The sequence below is a fragment of the Salmo trutta genome, chromosome 6 (genome assembly GCF_901001165.1).
Source record: "Salmo trutta chromosome 6, fSalTru1.1, whole genome shotgun sequence".
NCBI lineage: Eukaryota > Metazoa > Chordata > Actinopteri > Salmoniformes > Salmonidae > Salmo > Salmo trutta.
In genome coordinates this window covers 51,137,869-51,156,193 of record NC_042962.1, presented here as the reverse complement: position 1 = coordinate 51,156,193, position 18,325 = coordinate 51,137,869, and the positions used below count along the sequence as shown (strand labels likewise).

The 18,325-nt window shown below is 45.9% G+C and overlaps 2 protein-coding genes across 4 annotated transcripts; both read left to right on the top strand.

Moving 5' to 3' along the window:
• The first annotated feature begins 297 nt into the window (after nucleotides 1–297).
• On the top strand, nucleotides 298–5,358 carry LOC115196195 (receptor expression-enhancing protein 6). Of its 2 annotated transcripts, XM_029756826.1 has the most exons (6): nucleotides 298–402; nucleotides 500–664; nucleotides 3,310–3,403; nucleotides 3,536–3,674; nucleotides 3,845–4,013; nucleotides 4,380–5,358. In XM_029756826.1, exons 2-6 carry the CDS (start codon nucleotides 547–549, stop codon nucleotides 4,415–4,417), a joined length of 558 nt encoding a protein of 185 aa, XP_029612686.1. In that variant the 5' UTR covers nucleotides 298–402; nucleotides 500–546; the 3' UTR covers nucleotides 4,418–5,358. The 2 variants fall into 2 exon arrangements, with proteins under 2 accessions (XP_029612686.1, XP_029612685.1); XM_029756825.1 differs by lacking the exon at nucleotides 298–402 and having other exon boundaries at nucleotides 409–664.
• A 1,690-nt stretch (nucleotides 5,359–7,048) lies between these two features.
• On the top strand, nucleotides 7,049–15,140 carry LOC115196194 (GTP-binding protein Di-Ras1-like). 2 transcript variants are annotated; one of them, XM_029756824.1, is made up of 5 exons: nucleotides 7,049–7,505; nucleotides 13,740–13,888; nucleotides 14,265–14,435; nucleotides 14,539–14,643; nucleotides 14,926–15,140. In XM_029756824.1, exons 2-5 carry the CDS (start codon nucleotides 13,751–13,753, stop codon nucleotides 15,106–15,108), a joined length of 597 nt encoding a protein of 198 aa, XP_029612684.1. In that variant the 5' UTR covers nucleotides 7,049–7,505; nucleotides 13,740–13,750; the 3' UTR covers nucleotides 15,109–15,140. The 2 variants fall into 2 exon arrangements, with proteins under 2 accessions (XP_029612684.1, XP_029612683.1); XM_029756823.1 differs by having other exon boundaries at nucleotides 7,051–7,505; nucleotides 13,736–13,888.
• Nucleotides 15,141–18,325: the final 3,185 nt, after the last annotated feature.

The following is an 18,325-nucleotide window of genomic DNA, read 5'->3' as shown; positions in this document are numbered from 1 at the left end:
CTTTGTTTAAAGCTTTTTCATCAAACGGTCCCCCTTTCTTTTTATGCCAGATGGTCCAGCACCATCCTCAAACAATTGCTTTCATTTTTGGTATAATTCTAATTTATGGAAAAGGCTTAAAATAAATGTTTAAATCTAGGTCACGTAGCATGGTAGTCCAAAACACATGGCCCTAGCGATGACAGAAACGTATAAACGCCACCACTCACCAGATATTAGTACTGTAGCATAATGGTTAACGGAACTTTACCGCCGGCGATAAAAACGGACTTTCAGCACCTGTCGCTTCAACTAGGTAGCAACAAAATCGTTTTCTGATTGGTTGTACCTTAATTAAACTCCTCCCTCTCGCTCGCCTGGAACCATATGCCCGACAGCCGGTAGGCACGCGCGGATAATTCGGTGTGTTGAACTTTAAACATCTGAAATATTTTAACGTTTTTTTTTTTTGCTTGTTTATTGACCGTAACATTTTGGTTGGATTTGTGTGTGTGTGTAGGCTACGCATCCAAAAATCCACAAGTTCAACACGGCGCCACTACAACAATGTTTGCCCAACTTCATAACCGCGGTGAGGCTTTGTTGAATGAAAAGAACTTTGTGACAGATCTCCTAGCTGCGGTGGAGGAGAAAACTGGTATACAGAGAAAATATATCGCTTCAGGTAAGAGTTAATATTAAATCCACTTGCAATGTAGGACTTTGCCAGTTGCTTGGTTGTAACGCTGCTCTATGTCAATGTTGAAACATTGTAACTTCACCCTCTAGTCTAGCCGCTAGTGGTTACTTTCTCGTTATGCAACGTTGGCTGGTTTGGCAACGTCGGCACATATGACAGTTATTTTGCTGACATGTCACATTAACTAACTAGCCTACCAGCAACAGTTGTAGCTGATAAACAGTAACGCAGTCTAGCCCAGTAAGGCCTAACACAAACAAACCATAGAAAACAAAACGGTGTCACCAGACCAGATATTGTTTTAAAGTGACTGTTTGTATTTATTATGGATCCCCATTAGTTGTAGGCCTAGGCTGCCTACAGTATGATTTACGACACTCATTTGAAATAGCAAAGGTCAGAGATGGCCTAGATTGCAGTTAATCCACTGTTAGGTGTCGCCTTAGCAGCTTCCAATGTCTAGCTAGCAGCTGTTCCCTAGCCAATGGGTGTATTTATACCTCCTACAGAAATACCAACTACTATGTTGAGATGGCAGATTTTAAGGTGACCTGCTGTCTTCAGTTGAGTTGTGCTCCTTCAGAGGTTGTGCCTGTCTGCCATAATGTCTACTCATTCACTTATTGTTGACATCACGAACAGATCTGGGACCAGGCTAGTTCTGTTGCTGTTGTAATATTGCCCTTTTTGAGGTATTATTGACACGCACATGGTCTGCCAGTACAGATGTTTATGGAAATGTCCTGAGAGCAACAACAGAATTTTACATTGGACTGAGATGGACTTTCTGTTGACTACTGAACTAACTGGACCTAATATGCACTAAAGAGAGTATATAAGACAATATACCTTAGAGGTGTGTGTGTGTGTGTGTGTGTGTGTGTGTGTGTGTGTGCGCGCGCCTTGGTCTGGTCAAGTATGAAGTGAAGTACTTTAACGTCTGGTGCGGCCAATGTGTGTTCAGTACCGGGAGGAGAAGTTGCCTGTAGGCTATACCGTTTAGTTGTTCTTCTGGAGAAGGAACCCCGGGCTATTAGTCTTCCATCAACGTCAGAGAGGGACTCTGTCTGCTCTACCGCTGCCTGTGGAGGGGGACTGATCACATCCCCAAGCATTCAGACATGGTGTCCACTGGGCAGTCTAAGCTGTTGGGTGGAGGAAGGGGACGGCACTGGTTAGTCACTATATTAATGCTGCCTAGGACAAGTGTCATGTCCAAACTAGGGCTCAGGGAAATTCCCAAGGTTGACAGGTCTGCCTATGTAACCCTCTTTACTCTGCGCTTTGGCTTTACTCTGCGCTTTGGCTTTACTCTGCGCTTTGGCTTTACTCTGCGCTTTGGCTTTACTCTGCGCCTTGGCTTTACTCTGCGCCTTGGCTTTACTCTGCGCCTTGGCTTTACTCTGCGCCTTGGCTTTACTCTGCGCCTTGGCTTTAGTCTGCGCCTTGGCTTTAGTCTGCGCCTTGGCTTTAGTCTGCGCCTTGGCTTTAGTCTGCGCCTTGGCTTTAGTCTGCGCCTTGGCTTTAGTCTGCGCCTTGGCTTTAGTCTGCGCCTTGGCTTTAGTCTGCGCCTTGGCTTGGCTTTAGTCTGCGCCTTGGCTTGGCTTTAGTCTGCGCCTTGGCTTGGCTTTAGTCTGCGCCTTGGCTTGGCTTTAGTCTGCGCCTTGGCTTGGCTTTAGTCTGCGCCTTGGCAACTTCAAGCACCATGGCAATGAAGGACTCTTACAAGGTATTCAAACAGTCTCTGTTCTGTTTTGCCTGTTATGGGGGAATGGGTTTTTGATTAAGTCTGTAGCGGCCCGGGCCGTATGTGGGGAGTGCCAGCATGTTTGTGGATGACCAACACTTGATGCACTCCAAATCAGGAATTTTAACAAAACACCATTGACACATTTGAGAATAATTTTGATGTGCCCAGTGTTGCTTTTCCAAATCCTAGTTTTGTGGCCATATAGCCTTCTGCCATAACAAACTAGTCATCAGTCTTGAAGATCATGAGGTGTATTGATTTTTGTTTAGATCGATTGGTGTATTGGACTATAACCTGCAGAGGAAAAGCCTGGTGCCATATGTCTAAATGATTTCCCTATGCAAACAGGAGCTAAACCAAACAAAAGCCGATTACCTGCTAGCTAGGGTTACAATAGCAGGCAGCAGCTGCTTCCCTCCTCATCTCTGTACAGCTCTAAAACTCAGATTGAGCCTTTTTTTTCCTTTTATTTTTTTTACATGGGAATCCATTGTACATATGTTGACTGAAATGTGTGAAGGGTTAATTTGACACAGTGAAGTTCACGGCTGTAGGTTAATGTAGTTGCTAGTTTGTTGGTTTAGGTTAGAGGGTTTAGGTTAGAGGGGACCAGTATCTATGTGGAATCTCTCACTCTCCTGTTCCATAGTTCATATTCCACATGGTTACACTAGATGTCTTATGTACGTCAACATTGAATTTGTGAATGTCAGTGTTTTGAATTGAGTTTCACACGAAGCCTTGTCTTGTTTATTCATCCAACATCCTGCTCTTACACACATACACACACATACACACAAACAGAGATGATGTATCATGATATGAAGATGCTTTGAAATGTTTCCAGATTGACAGATATCTGGTATGAATCTCTCTCTAGGTGTGGTCTCTCTGATCAGTCTGTATCTGTTGTTTGGCTATGGAGCCTCTCTCCTCTGTAACCTGATTGGCTTTGTCTACCCGGCGTACCTCTCGTAAGTAGCACCACAAAACATATCTAAAAAGGGGTGTTATCATGCTCACATCAAATGCTCCAGGTGAAGGGTTAAACATGATGTATGTTAATGATTTATTTCCGTTCACCTCTTGTCCTGTTGTCCAATCAGAATCAAGGCCATAGAGAGTAAGAAGAAGGACGATGACACTCAGTGGCTGACCTACTGGGTGGTCTACGGATTCTTCAGTATCGCCGAGGCTTTCTCTGACATCTTCCTCTCCTGGTTCCCCTTCTACTATGCTGGCAAGGTGTCTGTGTCTGTGTGTGTGTGTGTGTGTGTGTGTGTGTGTGTGTGTGTGTGTGTGTGTGTGTGTGTGTGTGTGTGTGTGTGTGTGTGTGTGTGTGTGTGTCATTCAATATACAGGAGGCCAAAACATCATAGAATCTCCCTCTGTCTCTCAATCCCCCTCTCCCACAGTGTTTGTTCCTGGTGTGGTGTATGGCTCCAGTGACATGGAACGGTTCTGCTATTCTCTACTCCCGTGTGGTCCGTCCCGTGTTCCTCAGACACCAGGCCACCCTGGACAGTGTTGTCAACAATCTGAGTGATAAGGCCAAGAAAATTGCTGATACTGTCACTAAAGAAGGTGAGACAGACACACAAGTTAGCTTTATATTGTGGAGATGCAGAAACAACATTCCCAGCTCCCCACACCTCCGTTTTTCCCCAACACCGCCGATGCAAATTAGTACTGGTAGAGTAATTGTCACCCACGGTGTTCTCAAATGTAAAGTGATCGCACGTCGGGCAAAAAAATGATCCGGGAGAATCTGACTGCTTCAGAAAAGGCACCTGAAGCAGTCTGACTGCTGCGAACTGTAATTCACATGTCAGGTATGATACTTAGTTATCCGACATCTCCGCAATGTAAATCGTGCTATACCCACACGGTCATCAGATCTGTCAGTCAAACTAATAACTTGTGTTTTTCTTGTCATGTTTTTCTCTCCAGCTGTCAACCAGGCCCTCAAGAATGACAAGAACCAGTGACGGACCGATGTATGACCACAAGCCTCAAAGACGCCTCGACTCCAATAAACACACAGAACCACACAACAGAGTGTGTGATGTCCCATGATGAAGGATGATAATGGACCCTGTCACGTGATCAGTGGCCGGTGACAACTCTGCAGCACACAGAAAAGGGACTTGTTAGTTTTTTTCACTCTAATGCATTTTCTGCTTTCTAGTCTGTCTTTTTAACAGTCACATGTATCAATGTTATATGATGAGTTTCCCATAATCCCGGCGTTGTAGCATCTGATAATTGGCGCAGCGTGACAGTTTTTAAAGACCGGTTGGAATGCAACCAGAAGCTTAGGGTAGCCACCACACAATCCAGCTGACCTCTAAACAATGCTAATGTCTCAATGCTAATGTCTCAATGTAATCTGTAGCCTACTGTCAGGAAACCCATGTGCTGTAGATGTCTTTGAATCAGTGGACTCTCTCGACGGAGCCACGTTGACTTCACAAATCCACCCTTAGCTTATTCCCCCTTTGACCTACCCCAGCACTAACACACCAGATTCAATAAATCAGACTCTGTGATAAATTAGCTTGTTAAATCAGGTGGGTTAGTGCTGGGCTAGAACAAAAATTGCCCCATAATAATGGATTGGGAAACACGGTACCAGGGGGTAGGGGCTAATGGAGGTATCTAGGGAGTAAAAGCTAGGGGTATGTTTGGGATAGAGCCGTTCTGAGCTGGGTCATTTCCTACAAGGTAGCCATGTTATTTCAGTCTCTTGTAATTAGTGCATATAGTAGCATGTCTCCGCAATGTCTGCAGATCTGTGCCAAAGATGTTTACTCCATCACCCTGCCTGAACAAGATGATTATTTATGTATGTAAACTGAACTGGAAAGTATTTGTTTGTTTAGTACGGTCTCTATTCTCCTTATCTTTAATAAATCAAACTGGAACTTGAGTAATGTGCTGTCTGTACTCCGTCGTTCACTCCTTTCCACAACTGGAGTCTGTTACACTATGCCTTTCTCAATTCTTTAGGAATTCTGAAATATGGAGTTATTTCAGACTATTTAGGAAAGTTAGATAACTTATGGAATACTCCCTGTCAGGAATCTGGCAATTCAATTTAACTACCAGAGAGAAGGGAAAACCAGCAGTACTGCATATATGAAGGCTGGAGTGGAATAGCCCTGCACGAAGACGTTGATATTCCCAGCTGACCTGTGCTCAGTACATTTACTGGTATACAGGAAGTGAAATCATCCGGAATGTGTTTTGGTGAACGTTCTCGCTCAGACGAGTCTGAATGGGATGACTCTTGTGTCAATGCTGGGAGTGTAATGTCTGACTAAACTGACTGACTGACAGACTGATAATGGCCACATATACTCACTGTCCCAGGGACTGTGTGTTTTCTCTGTGTGTTTTGTGTAGTAATGTGGGAACCTGGCAAGTCTATAAATGCACTTCCTTTAATCAAACCATAGAGGCCAGACTGTGGGGGTGATAGCAGAGCATTGCATGTCTAACTCATCCCCTACTGTCTCTCTCCCTTTCTCCCTGAGGCTTTTCTCCCCAGCTGTTCCTTTACTCTGGAGACTGCCTTTGCTGTCCATGCATGTGTGTGGGGTTTTGAGTTTCCCTGGGGGACTGTGGTGTGTAGTGCAGTACTCTAACTCACTGACAGAGGGAGACAAACACACTTTACAGGCAGTACAGGCTTTAGTTCCAGCCCTGGTCCTGGAGAGATACAGATCAAGTCACAATTTATTTAAAGTGCATTTAAACATGTCTTAATACGCTTTATAAACAAATTCTAATATAAAAATAAAACAAACAGCAAATAAATCAAAAACAGAGAAACTGCAGACATGGTGTACATTGACACACAAAAAAAAAGGCAAGACAGAGTGGGCTACAGGGAAATACATGGGGTTAAGACAGCAGTAAAACATTAGGGAGTTCAGTAGGGCAGGAGTGACAGCCAGGAGGATTGGTGGAGTGATTGCAGGGTAGGACATTGGAGTGGATGGATCGGAGGGGTCTGGTGGGCGGGTCAGTGTGTGGACTGGTGGTTGGATCCTGGGCCAGGTAGATGTTAGGGAAGCAAGGCTACAGACATGAAATGTAAAAATGTACAGGGTTCCAGTCCTAGTGACCTGGTCCTGGGGTGCTGCAAACACCACACACTCCATGCCAATGTCCACTCAGAATGTGATTATTGGAATTTTTTATGCCAAGATGGTGCCCTAGGATCTACATTTTAGTTTACTGAACTTTGTGTATGGCTGTGGATGACTGGATTCTACCCAAGCAGTTGGTGCCGCAGGAGAAACAGGTAACACAGTTGAATGGGCTGTTTAAGCATCCACCTCTTTAGCTGGCCCATGAAAGCCTTTACTAACGGTACCCAAATCTGACAGCTGACTTTAATTTGAAACAGTGCCTTTAGCAAATAAAAAAGCAATAGGCCTTTTTGGTTGGGACTGATCATGCAGTAGGCTAAGCAACACTTTATGTTTAACTGCAAAATATAAGCTATAGGCTATAAATAAGTGGGGAGCACCTTCAGCACCCCTACTTCCTGCGGCTATGAAGGGACAGTGGGATGCAGCTAGAATGGTCATTTTCTACAGTTTACTCCCAAAACATATGTTGCTGTTAATTCGACAGTCTGACTAAAGTATGGCTTCACTTGATATGCTGAAATAAAAACTCGGTAATTCACGAAACCGTGCCCGGTCCTGCGTTTTCGGTCGCTAAAACGTTAGGCCTATTTTTGCGTTTCTGTGTGTATGAGTGTTGTGTGATGACGCGTTGATCCGCAAGCCATAAGGTGATCGATGGAGACTGGTATAGATGGAGACATACCGATAGAGGGAGGAAAGACATTGTGGCATTAGAACTCTAGTGCATTGGAATATCAAGTAGAGAAAGCGATAAATATAGCTTCAACAACGAGAGAGATAGAGCACGGGCTGTGAATTCGCGGACGACATGAGAGCTCTACATGAATAGTATACAATGCTTTAAAACTCTGCGTTTTGCCTTACAAACGTGTTGTCCTAAGGCAGCCACTGAAACGGGACTACACATCAAATTCAGGTATGTAGCACTTAACCACAACCAGATCAATCTTTAGAAAAATCCCTGAGGCTATTTCGGTTCGAGAATGTTGATATTGTGTGGCGTTGCCTCTCTTGGACGGTTGCCTTGGTAAATATGGGGCAGCAGTGTTTTTTAAATTGCAAACCGTTCGTGTTATTTCTATATGTTAAAATTAATCTGTACATGTATGTTGCTGTTACTGCGCCATAAACCGTGTGAATTATCGTCAGGAATGGGAGAGAGGATGATATTCTATGCAGGGATCTAACATGTCTCGTTTGGAGGATGTGATGCGCCTTTGAAATTATGCCACCGCCACAAAAGCGAGATGGCGTTTCTTCTCCCTGTGGTATTTTATGAATGAAAGGGGCAGAGTAGGTAACAGGCTAACAACAAACGAGGTCGTATTTTAACTCTTACTTTGCCTATAGCATACCCTGCTAGAAGCCCGCCATGGACATACATCATTACATACACACTCTAGGCTACATTCCACCAACATGATGGCAACGTGACGCATAGTCTCTGACTAACAGTAGGTCTATGCTAAACCATTTTTAATCCCTCCATATTTTCAGGCGGTACATCAGGACATTGTATGCTTGCCCGATTAACGTTATATGTGCTGTTTATGGCGGGCTTTCTTCCATGACTATCCTTGCTGTGTGTGTGTGTGTGTGTGTGTGTTCCCGGTCCTTGTGTGTGTGTGTGTGTGTGTGTGTGTGTGTGTTCCCGGTCCTTGTGTTTGTGTGGGTTCATAGTAGGAGGGGGAGGGATGACAGGAATTCCAGTGATTTAAGCTTTGTAGTGTAGCGGATGGTAGTAAAGAGAGATTGGACCATGGCTGGGTGTGTGTAGGTGGGTGTTGGAGGAAATGTGTGTGTGTGTGTGTGTCGTCTTCCATGACCACGTTATGGTTGCATCATAACAGTTTGTGGACTGAGCTATGATGAGTGGACACATCAGGGTTAGTAATTGTCCTTACTACTGTCCATTCTAGCTTGGGGATATGGTGACCAGCAAGGGCCTGAGTTTCTGATGTCCTTTCTAGCATGGGGATATGGTGACCAGCAAGGGCCTGAGTTTCTGATATCCTTTCTAGCATGGGGATATGGTGACCAGCAAGGGTCTGAATTACTGATGTCCTTTCTAGCATGGGGATATGGTGACCAGCAAGGGCCTGAGTTTCTGATGTCCTTTCTAGCATGGGGATATGGTGACCAGCAAGTGCCTGAATTACTGATGTCCTTTCTAGCATGGGGATATGGTGACCAGCAAGGGCCTGAATTACTGATGTCCTTTCTAGCATGGGGATATGGTGACCAGCAAGGGTCTGAATTACTGATGTCCTTTCTAGCATGGGGATATGGTGACCAGCAAGGGCCTGAGTTTCTGATGTCCTTTCTAGCATGGGGATATGGTGACCAGCAAGGGCCTGAATTACTGATGTCCTTTCTAGCATGGGGATATGGTGACCAGCAAGGGCCTGAGTTTCTGATATCCTTTCTAGCATGGGGATATGGTGACCAGCAAGGGTCTGAATTACTGATGTCCTTTCTAGCATGGGGATATGGTGACCAGCAAGGGCCTGAATTACTGATGTCCTTTCTAGCATGGGGATATGGTGACCAGCAAGGGTCTGAATTACTGATGTCCTTTCTAGCATGGGGATATGGTGACCAGCAAGGGCCTGAGTTTCTGATGTCCTTTCTAGCATGGGGATATGGTGACCAGCAAGGGTCTGAATTACTGATGTCCTTTCTAGCTTGGGGATATGGTGACCAGCAAGGGCCTGAGTTTCTGATGTCCTTTCTAGCTTGGGGATATGGTGACCAGCAAGGGCCTGAGTTTCTGATGTCCTTTCTAGCATGGGGATATGGTGACCAGCAAGGGTCTGAGTTTCTGATGTCCTTTCTAGCTTGGGGATATGGTGACCAGCAAGGGCCTGAATTACTGATGTCCTTTCTAGCATGGGGATATGGTGACCAGCAAGGGTCTGAATTACTGATGTCCTTTCTAGCATGGGGATATGGTGACCAGCAAGGGTCTGAATTGCTGATGTCCTTTCTAGCATGGGGATATGGTGACCAGCAAGGGCCTGAGTTTCTGATGTCCTTTCTAGCATGGGGATATGGTGACCAGCAAGGGCCTGAATTACTGATGTCCTTTCTAGCATGGGATATGGTGACCAGCAAGGGTCTGAATTACTGATGTCCTTTCTAGCATGGGGATATGGTGACCAGCAAGGGCCTGAATTACTGATGTCCTTTCTAGCATGGGGATATGGTGACCAGCAAGGGCCTGAATTACTGATGTCCTTTCTAGCATGGGGATATGGTGACCAGCAAGGGCCTGAATTACTGATGTCCTTTCTAGCATGGGGATATGGTGACCAGCAAGGGCCTGAGTTTCTGATGTCCTTTCTAGCATGGGGATATGGTGACCAGCAAGGGCCTGAATTACTGATGTCCTTTCTAGCATGGGGATATGGTGACCAGCAAGGGCCTGAATTACTGATGTCCTTTCTAGCATGGGGATATGGTGACCAGCAAGGGCCTGAATTACTGATGTCCTTTCTAGCATGGGGATATGGTGACCAGCAAGGGCCTGAATTACTGATGTCCTTTCTAGCATGGGGATATGGTGACCAGCAAGGGTCTGAATTACTGATGTCCTTTCTAGCATGGGGATATGGTGACCAGTAAGGGTCTGAGTTACTGATGTCCTTTCTAGCTTGGGGATATGGTGACCAGCAAGGGCCTGAGTTTCTGATGTCCTTTCTAGCATGGGGATATGGTGACCAGCAAGGGCCTGAATTACTGATGTCCTTTCTAGCATGGGGATATGGTGACCAGCAAGGGCCTGAATTACTGATGTCCTTTCTAGCATGGGGATATGGTGACCAGCAAGGGCCTGAGTTTCTGATGTCCTTTCTAGCATGGGGATATGGTGACCAGCAAGGGCCTGAATTACTGATGTCCTTTCTAGCATGGGGATATGGTGACCAGCAAGGGCCTGAGTTTCTGATGTCCTTTCTAGCATGGGGATATGGTGACCAGCAAGGGCCTGAATTACTGATGTCCTTTCTAGCATGGGGATATGGTGACCAGCAAGTGCCTGAATTACTGATGTCCTTTCTAGCATGGGGATATGGTGACCAGCAAGGGCCTGAATTACTGATGTCCTTTCTAGCATGGGGATATGGTGACCAGCAAGTGCCTGAATTACTGATGTCCTTTCTAGCATGGGGATATGGTGACCAGCAAGGGCCTGAATTACTGATGTCCTTTCTAGCATGGGGATATGGTGACCAGCAAGTGCCTGAATTACTGATGTCCTTTCTAGCATGGGGATATGGTGACCAGCAAGGGTCTGAGTTACTGATGTCCTTTCTAGCATGGGGATATGGTGACCAGCAAGGGCCTGAGTTTCTGATGTCCTTTCTAAGAATGGCGTGTGAGTGTCCTGAAAGTATAATAAACACGTTTTTATGAGTGGCACCTATTTCCTTTAATGTTCATGTGATTTTTGGCTGCACCTCGGCTCACACTGGTTGAAGTGTTGTCTCTGTTCCTCTCCTGCTGTCCGTCTGTCCACTCCTCTCCTGCTCGCTGTCTGTCCACTCCTCTCCTGCTCGCTGTCTGTCTGCTTCTCTCCTGCATGTCCCCCAGATACTGACCAGCAGGGGCATGGATTGTGGATGTCAGGATCAGCATAGTTTTCCTACACTGTGTGTGTGTGTGTGTGTGTGTGTGTGTGTGTGTGAGAAGGAGGCGTGCTGCTGAGTTAAGACCTGGGAATTGGGCCAATGCAGACAGTCCAGAAGAACAGAGAGGTTAAGCTCAATGATTAGCTGCTAAGCCTAGACCCCTGTGGTGCAATCTGTAACACACACATGCATAAACACACTTATATACATACAAACACACACTAAGCTCATCTTAATGTCGGAGAAATCTGTTGGAGTGATGGAATGAAGGCGTTGTTGTCTAGAACTGGGATGAAGACAGGTTAAGAAGTGGTTTTAAATGTTCTACAAACAAAGCTTTGTAATGTGAAATATATATGCGGGACACCGAGATTTGAATGCTTATTTCCTCTGCATCTCTCCATCACACCCATGCACACCCACAGACAGAACAGATGAAGCATTGAAGCAGTGTGTGAGTAGATGTGAACAGGAGAAACCCAGTCAGAGTTTGGTTCCATTCTGTATGTGTGTGTCTGTGGTATAGAATCGACGACGCCTGGACTCATGTGTACACAGAGTATCAGTATGTATTTCCCCTGGCTGAAGACACACACACCTCTGCTAGCTGTGATCAGATCTGCCAGCAGAAGTCAGCCAAGGGTGTGTGTGGAACTGCATTCAGTCATAGGGGCGACACACACATTTGCACATACACAAAAAGCTGACAGGTGTGTGTGCGACAGACCGTCAGTCTCTCAGGCAGCTACCCACTGAGACTGTCAGACACACACACACACACACACATGGGATGAGATGAGGGGAGGAGAGCGAGAGAAGGACAAATGCTGAGTAGAGGAGTCTTTGTCTGTGCCAAAGTGATCTCCTAATGTAGAGTTGGCTGGGCTGGTCCAGGCTGGTCCAGATGCATTTACACCATTCATTAAAGCTCTCTATCCTTCCACCTCTATTCATCAGAGAAGGAAAGAAAGGTGGTCAGAGTGAGACAGTCCCCTTTGGTAAGAGTGTCATCAATCTCTGTGCCCAAGTGTCAAGGACAGAAGAGTGTGTGTGTGTGTGTGGACCTTTAGACTGAAATTCCCACATTGGTCCATGAATATTAGCATGTCTGCACCTAGTGGTGGTGTTCTAGTTTGAAGTGGGATTGTAATTCCAGTGTTGTCATTTGGTGTTTATCGGTCGTTATAACCAGTGTTTAGCCCCAGAGCTGTTCAATAATACACACACACACACACACACACACACACACACACACACACACACACACACACACACACACATACTGCCAAGAATGCAGAATAGTATTTGAGGAATATGTTCCGATACAGAAAGATGAGTTGTGGTAAGTTAACGGTAGTTAAAAGCTTTTGTTTCATCAGGGATACCCCCTTAGTCAGTACATGTGGCTGTCTCCACCTGGCGTCAGTACATGTGGCTGTCTCCACCTGGGGTCAGTACATGTGGCTGTCTCCACCTGGGGTCAGTACATGTGGCTGTCTCCACCTGGCGTCAGTACATGTGGCTGTCTCCACCTGGCGTCAGTACATGTGGCTGTCTCCACCTGGGGTCAGTACATGTGGCTGTCTCCACCTGGGGTCAGTACATGTGGCTGTCTCCACCTGGGGTCAGTACATGTGGCTGTCTCCACCTGGGGTCAGTACATGTGGCTGTCTCCACCTGGGGTCAGTACATGTGGCTGTCTCCACCTGGTGTCAGTACATGTGGCTGTCTCCACCTGGCGTCAGTACATGTGGCTGTCTCCACCTGGCGTCAGTACATGTGGCTGTCTCCACCTGGCGTCAGTACATGTGGCTGTCTCCACCTGGCGTCAGTACATGTGGCTGTCTCCACCTGGGGGCAGTACATGTGGCTGTCTATACCTGGGGGCAGTACATGTGGCTGTCTCCACCTGGGGGCAGTACATGTGGCTGTCTCCACCTGGGGGCAGTACATGTGGCTGTCTCCACCTGGCGTCAGTACATGTGGCTGTCTCCACCTGGGGGCAGTACATGTGGCTGTCTCCACCTGGGGGCAGTACATGTGGCTGTCTCCACCTGGCGTCAGTACATGTGGCTGTCTCCACCGGGGGCAGTACATGTGGCTGTCTCCACCTGGGGGCAGTACATGTGGCTGTCTCCACCTGGGGGCAGTACATGTGGCTGTCTCCACCTGGGGGCAGTACATGTGGCTGTCTCCACCTGGGGGCAGTACATGTGGCTGTCTCCACCTGGCGTCAGTACATGTGGCTGTCTCCACCGGGGGCAGTACATGTGGCTGTCTCCACCTGGCGTCAGTACATGTGGCTGTCTCCACCGGGGGCAGTACATGTGGCTGTCTCCACCTGGCGTCAGTACATGTGGCTGTCTCCACCGGGGGCAGTACATGTGGCTGTCTCCACCTGGCGTCAGTACATGTGGCTGTCTCCACCGGGGGCAGTACATGTGGCTGTCTATACCTGGTGTCAGTACTGCAATTCACATATTCTCTCTTCTGTTTGTGTGTTTAATACTGTGTCCAGGCAGTAGGGGGCAGCATGCCTGAGCAGAGTAATGACTACAGGGTGGTGGTGTTTGGAGCGGGGGGAGTGGGGAAGAGCTCCCTGGTCCTACGCTTCGTTAAAGGCACCTTCAGGGACACCTATATTCCCACTGTGGAGGACACCTATCGACAGGTGAGACAGGGAGAGGAGGTGGTGGAGAGGAAGGAAGACGCAGGCAGCGTCTGGAATGGCACCCTAATCCCTGTTTAGTCCACTACTTTGACCATGGCCTGAACATAGTGCACTTCAGAGAATAGGGTGCCGTTTCAGACAAAACGATGCATTGACAGGTAATCAGCGATGGGCAGTAGGCCAACTGCTTTATCTGATGCATAGACGTAATGACCATATATAGTGTGTCCAGAGGGCTATTTTATCCACTGATCTGATGCACCAAGTCAAATGATACAACTTAGTGATCCAAAGAGCATTGAGTATAAGCAATGTATTTTTTCTTCAATGAATAATGATGTAATATCCTGATGATAGTAATTGTGTGTGTCTACAGGTGATCAGCTGTGATAAGAGTGTGTGTACGCTCCAGATAACTGATACAACAGGCAGTCACCAGTTCCCTGCCATGCAGAGGCTGTCCATATCTAAAGGACATGCCTTCATACTGGTCTACTCTGTAACCAGCAAACAGTCACTGGAGGAACTCAAGCCTATCTACCAGCAGGTCTGTGTGACTGTGTGTGACTGTGTGTGACTGTGTGTGACTGTGTGTGACTGTGTGTGACTGTGGGTGACTGTGTGTTGTAATCTCTCCTTCTGTTCTCCAGGTGATAGCCATAAAGGGGAACATAGAGACCATCCCCATCATGTTGGTGGGCAACAAGAGTGATGAGACCCAGAGAGAGGTGGAGACTAAAGATGGAGAGGCACAGGTCTGTAACGTTGACATCTGAAATATAAAAAAATAAATCTGACCTGGGTTCAGTAGACCTACATAATGTCAAATACTTTAAAATATTGATTCAGTTTGGAATAGTCCCAAAAGTGCAAACCCCAAGTTAAATAAATCCCACCTCAAAGTAGTTTATGTATATTCTACCCAGGTCTGGTATTGTTGGGCCGATTGCTGTAAAGTGAATTCTCATTCTACTTTCTCCTGTTAATAACAGTAATAAAATGAATACTATTAATAATCCTACTGTGTGGTGTTCAAGGCGACCACGTGGAAGTGTGCGTTCATGGAGACGTCAGCGAAGACCAACCACAACGTGACCGAGCTGTTTCAGGAGCTGCTCAACCTGGACAAGAAGAGGAACATGAGTCTCAACATCGACGGGAAACGGTCCGGAAAACAGTCCAGAGCCGAGAGACTGAAGGGAAAATGTAGCGTGATGTAGAGAGGGATGGAGAGGAGAGAGGGATGGAGAGGAAGAGAGAGCGGAGGGAGGGAGGGAGGTCACAAGGAAGACAGAAAGTGAGAGGATAGAAGACGGAGAGGAAGAGAAGAGAGGGAGAGAGTGAAGAGAGGACCACTGGTGGGTTCTATACTTCTCCCTCTCAGTATCCTCCTCTCTATTCTCCTGTCTGCCTGACCAGGGTCCTAACCCTCCTTACAGTCCCACTGTAGTGGTTGGGGGGGTCGTCTGAACACGACTCGAACCCGCAACCCTGCATCTGTCAGCCTCAGCCATTACGCCGTGAGGTCCCAACCTCATGGCGAGGTCACTAGATGTTACACTAGGGACACTCCAACATAATGTACATATCCTATGTATACATGGCCTCCCTCCCCGTCACCTCTGAAAGATACAGACAGTATTACCCCCTAACCGTCTCTGTCATCATGCAAAATGGAGAATCCTCTTAACTCATCGTTCAAAACGGATCGAAAATCATTATTTGAACTGGAGAACCGTTGAACTTGTGACATCAATAATCCCTCTAAGACTTTAGCTCAGTGTCACACGTCTGACCTGGAATCCGAGGAAAGAGAACCTGGGAAAGATGTGGTAGTTGGACCGAAATGTTAAGAAGTCTGCCTGGGACACTTGGTAGTTGGACTGAAATGTTAAGAAGTCTGCCTGGGACACTTGGTAGTTGGACCGAAATGTTAAGAAGTCTGCCTGGGACACTTGGTAGTTGGACCGAAATGTTAAGAAGTCTGCCTGGGACACTTGGTAGTTGGACCGAAATGTTAAGAAGTCTGCCTGGGACACTTGGTAGTTGGACTGAAATGTTAAGAAGTCTGCCTGGGACACTTGGTAGTTGGACTGAAATGTTAAGAAGTCTGCCTGGGACACTTGGTAGTTGGACTGAAATGTTAAGAAGTCTGCCTGGGACACTTGGTAGTTGGACTGAAATGTTAAATAGTCTACCTGGGACACTTGGTAGTTGGACTTTGGTTGGATGGACGATGGACTTGAAATGTTTGGAGTGGACTTGGAACATGTGAAGAGGTATTAGAAAAGTTTGTTGTGGGATTTGGACTGGGAATACTGTGGATGATGTCGCTGGGAATGTTTGCGTTGGTTGGCTTTGGCCCTTGTTGTTTCATGTGAGGAGCCTTTCTGTTGGCCTTGTGTTTCCCATGCCAAGCAGCTGAATCCTCTTCATACACAGCCTTTCTGTTGGCCTTGTGTTTCCCATGCCAAGCAGCTGAATCCTCTTCATACACAGAGAAGCACAGACAGGATGGAGTGCCGACTACTCGACGGAGGAAAGACCCTCGATTAGGTTAATGCCATGCAAATACCATCACATTGCACTTTATGTCACACACACACACACACACACACACACACACACACACACACACACACACACACACACACACACACACACACACACAAATATAAATGCACACGCACATGCTTTTTGGAGACCAGTGGTCATTCACCAAGTGTATTCCTACATAGTATGTAAATGAAAAAGGAGTGATATTATTATGTAATTATATTATTGTCCCAAACACCTCTATTGGTTTATGTAAAGCAATAAGGTTGTTTGCCAAAGTACAGAATATATACTCCAGATGGAAGTTGCCCCTAACCGCAGATCTAGGATCAGCTTACTCCCCAAATCATAACTTTAACCATTAGGGGGGATGCAAAACTGATCTTAGATCAGCATTTATGGACAAAGTCATCCTACGTACTATACAGGAGAGCTAAAAGCACAATCATTTGATTGACGTTTTGTTTTTGTTTTACCATGTTCCGTTATCTATCTTGCAGAATAAATAACGGCCAATATATTTTGAACAGAGGTGGGGGAAGGAGGGAGGAGCTATCCAGTAGTTATTATTCCATGTGACTTGTAATGTGTACAGTATTTAAACATGTGTAAAGGTCACCATAAGGTTGTGGGTTGGTTATATAGCACGGTATTGTAACAAAACAGACAAGGTCAAGCTGCATCGCAAATGGCACCGTATTCCCTATATAGTGCACTACTTTTTGACCAGAGCCCATATGCTCTGATCTAAAGTAATTCACTATATAGGGTACCATTTAGGACACACTATGTGAGGGAACCCGGATCTAAACTGGACCCAAAGAAGTAGAAAACACCGCTTCATATCTCTAATAAAGAAGCACGGAATTGATTCGAGTTTCAACCAGGGATTGGAGTTCATTTTCAATTCAGAATATTAGTTGAAATTCTGTTCATGAAAGGAAAAATCTGTCATTGGAAAACCAATGGGCATATTGAATAGACTGAAATAGAAAGGGAATGGTCTCCGTCCCTGGTGGCCACTGTGTATAGGGTATTGAGAAGGTATGTTGTGTTGCTATGTGCTGTGTTATACTTATGGCCCAAATGTTTTCCTGACCTCATGCCCTGACCAGGAAACCGCTGATCCCCAGTTGTAGGCTATAGCTAAGGCTCAGAGTTGTTGCTGTTCAGATCACATGCTCAGGAAAAGGTCCTGTATCTGATTAGAAAAGTGTTAAAGTGCAGTATTACACTAGATCTATAATATAGTATACAGTCATCTATTGTTCAGATCAGATTGACATAACCCACATTTTAATGAATTATGTGAAACGTTCTACATCAAATAGTATCAAACTAGTGTGTGTGTGTGTGTGTGTACACAGTGCACTCAACAGTGTTAGTTTGAATCAGTGTGTGTGTGTTTGTTAATGCGGTTTTATGAAGTGTCAGTCAGAGGTTCCCTGTGGAGATGACCCACACGTCTGCATGAGTCACACTGCTCAGGCTCATGCACACACAGGGGTGGGAAAAGTACCCAATTGTCATACTTGAGTAAAAGTACAGATACCTCCAATAGAAAGTTAATCAGTCAAAGTATTTTGTTCGAAATATACTTAAGTATCAAAAGTAAATGGAATTGGTCAAATATACTTAAGTCGTAAAAGTATAAATCATTTAAAATTCCTTATTAAGCAAAGCAGATGGCACTGTTTTCTTGTTTTTAAAATGTACAGATAGCCAGGGACACACTCCAACACTCAGACATCATTTACAAACGATGCATTTGTGTTTAGTGAGTCCGCCAGATCAGAGGCAGTAGGGATGACCATGTGTTCTCTTGATAAGTGCGTGTGAATTTGACCATTTTCCTGTCCTGCTAAGCACTCAACATGTAAC

What these genes read in the sequence shown, in the direction of transcription:
- LOC115196195 (XM_029756826.1), top strand. Translation starts at nt 547, where the DNA reads ATGTTTGCCCAACTTCATAACCGCGGTGAGGCTTTGTTGAATGAAAAG. An exon ending in GAGAAAATATATCGCTTCAG is followed by an intron (nt 665 to 3,309) that starts GTAAGAGTTAAT and finishes ATCTCTCTCTAG; the next exon opens with GTGTGGTCTCTCTGATCAGT. An exon ending in TGATACTGTCACTAAAGAAG is followed by an intron (nt 4,014 to 4,379) that starts GTGAGACAGACA and finishes TTTTCTCTCCAG; the next exon opens with CTGTCAACCAGGCCCTCAAG.
- LOC115196194 (XM_029756824.1), top strand. Translation starts at nt 13,751, where the DNA reads ATGCCTGAGCAGAGTAATGACTACAGGGTGGTGGTGTTTGGAGCGGGG. An exon ending in TGGAGGACACCTATCGACAG is followed by an intron (nt 13,889 to 14,264) that starts GTGAGACAGGGA and finishes GTGTGTCTACAG; the next exon opens with GTGATCAGCTGTGATAAGAG. An exon ending in CTAAAGATGGAGAGGCACAG is followed by an intron (nt 14,644 to 14,925) that starts GTCTGTAACGTT and finishes GTGGTGTTCAAG; the next exon opens with GCGACCACGTGGAAGTGTGC.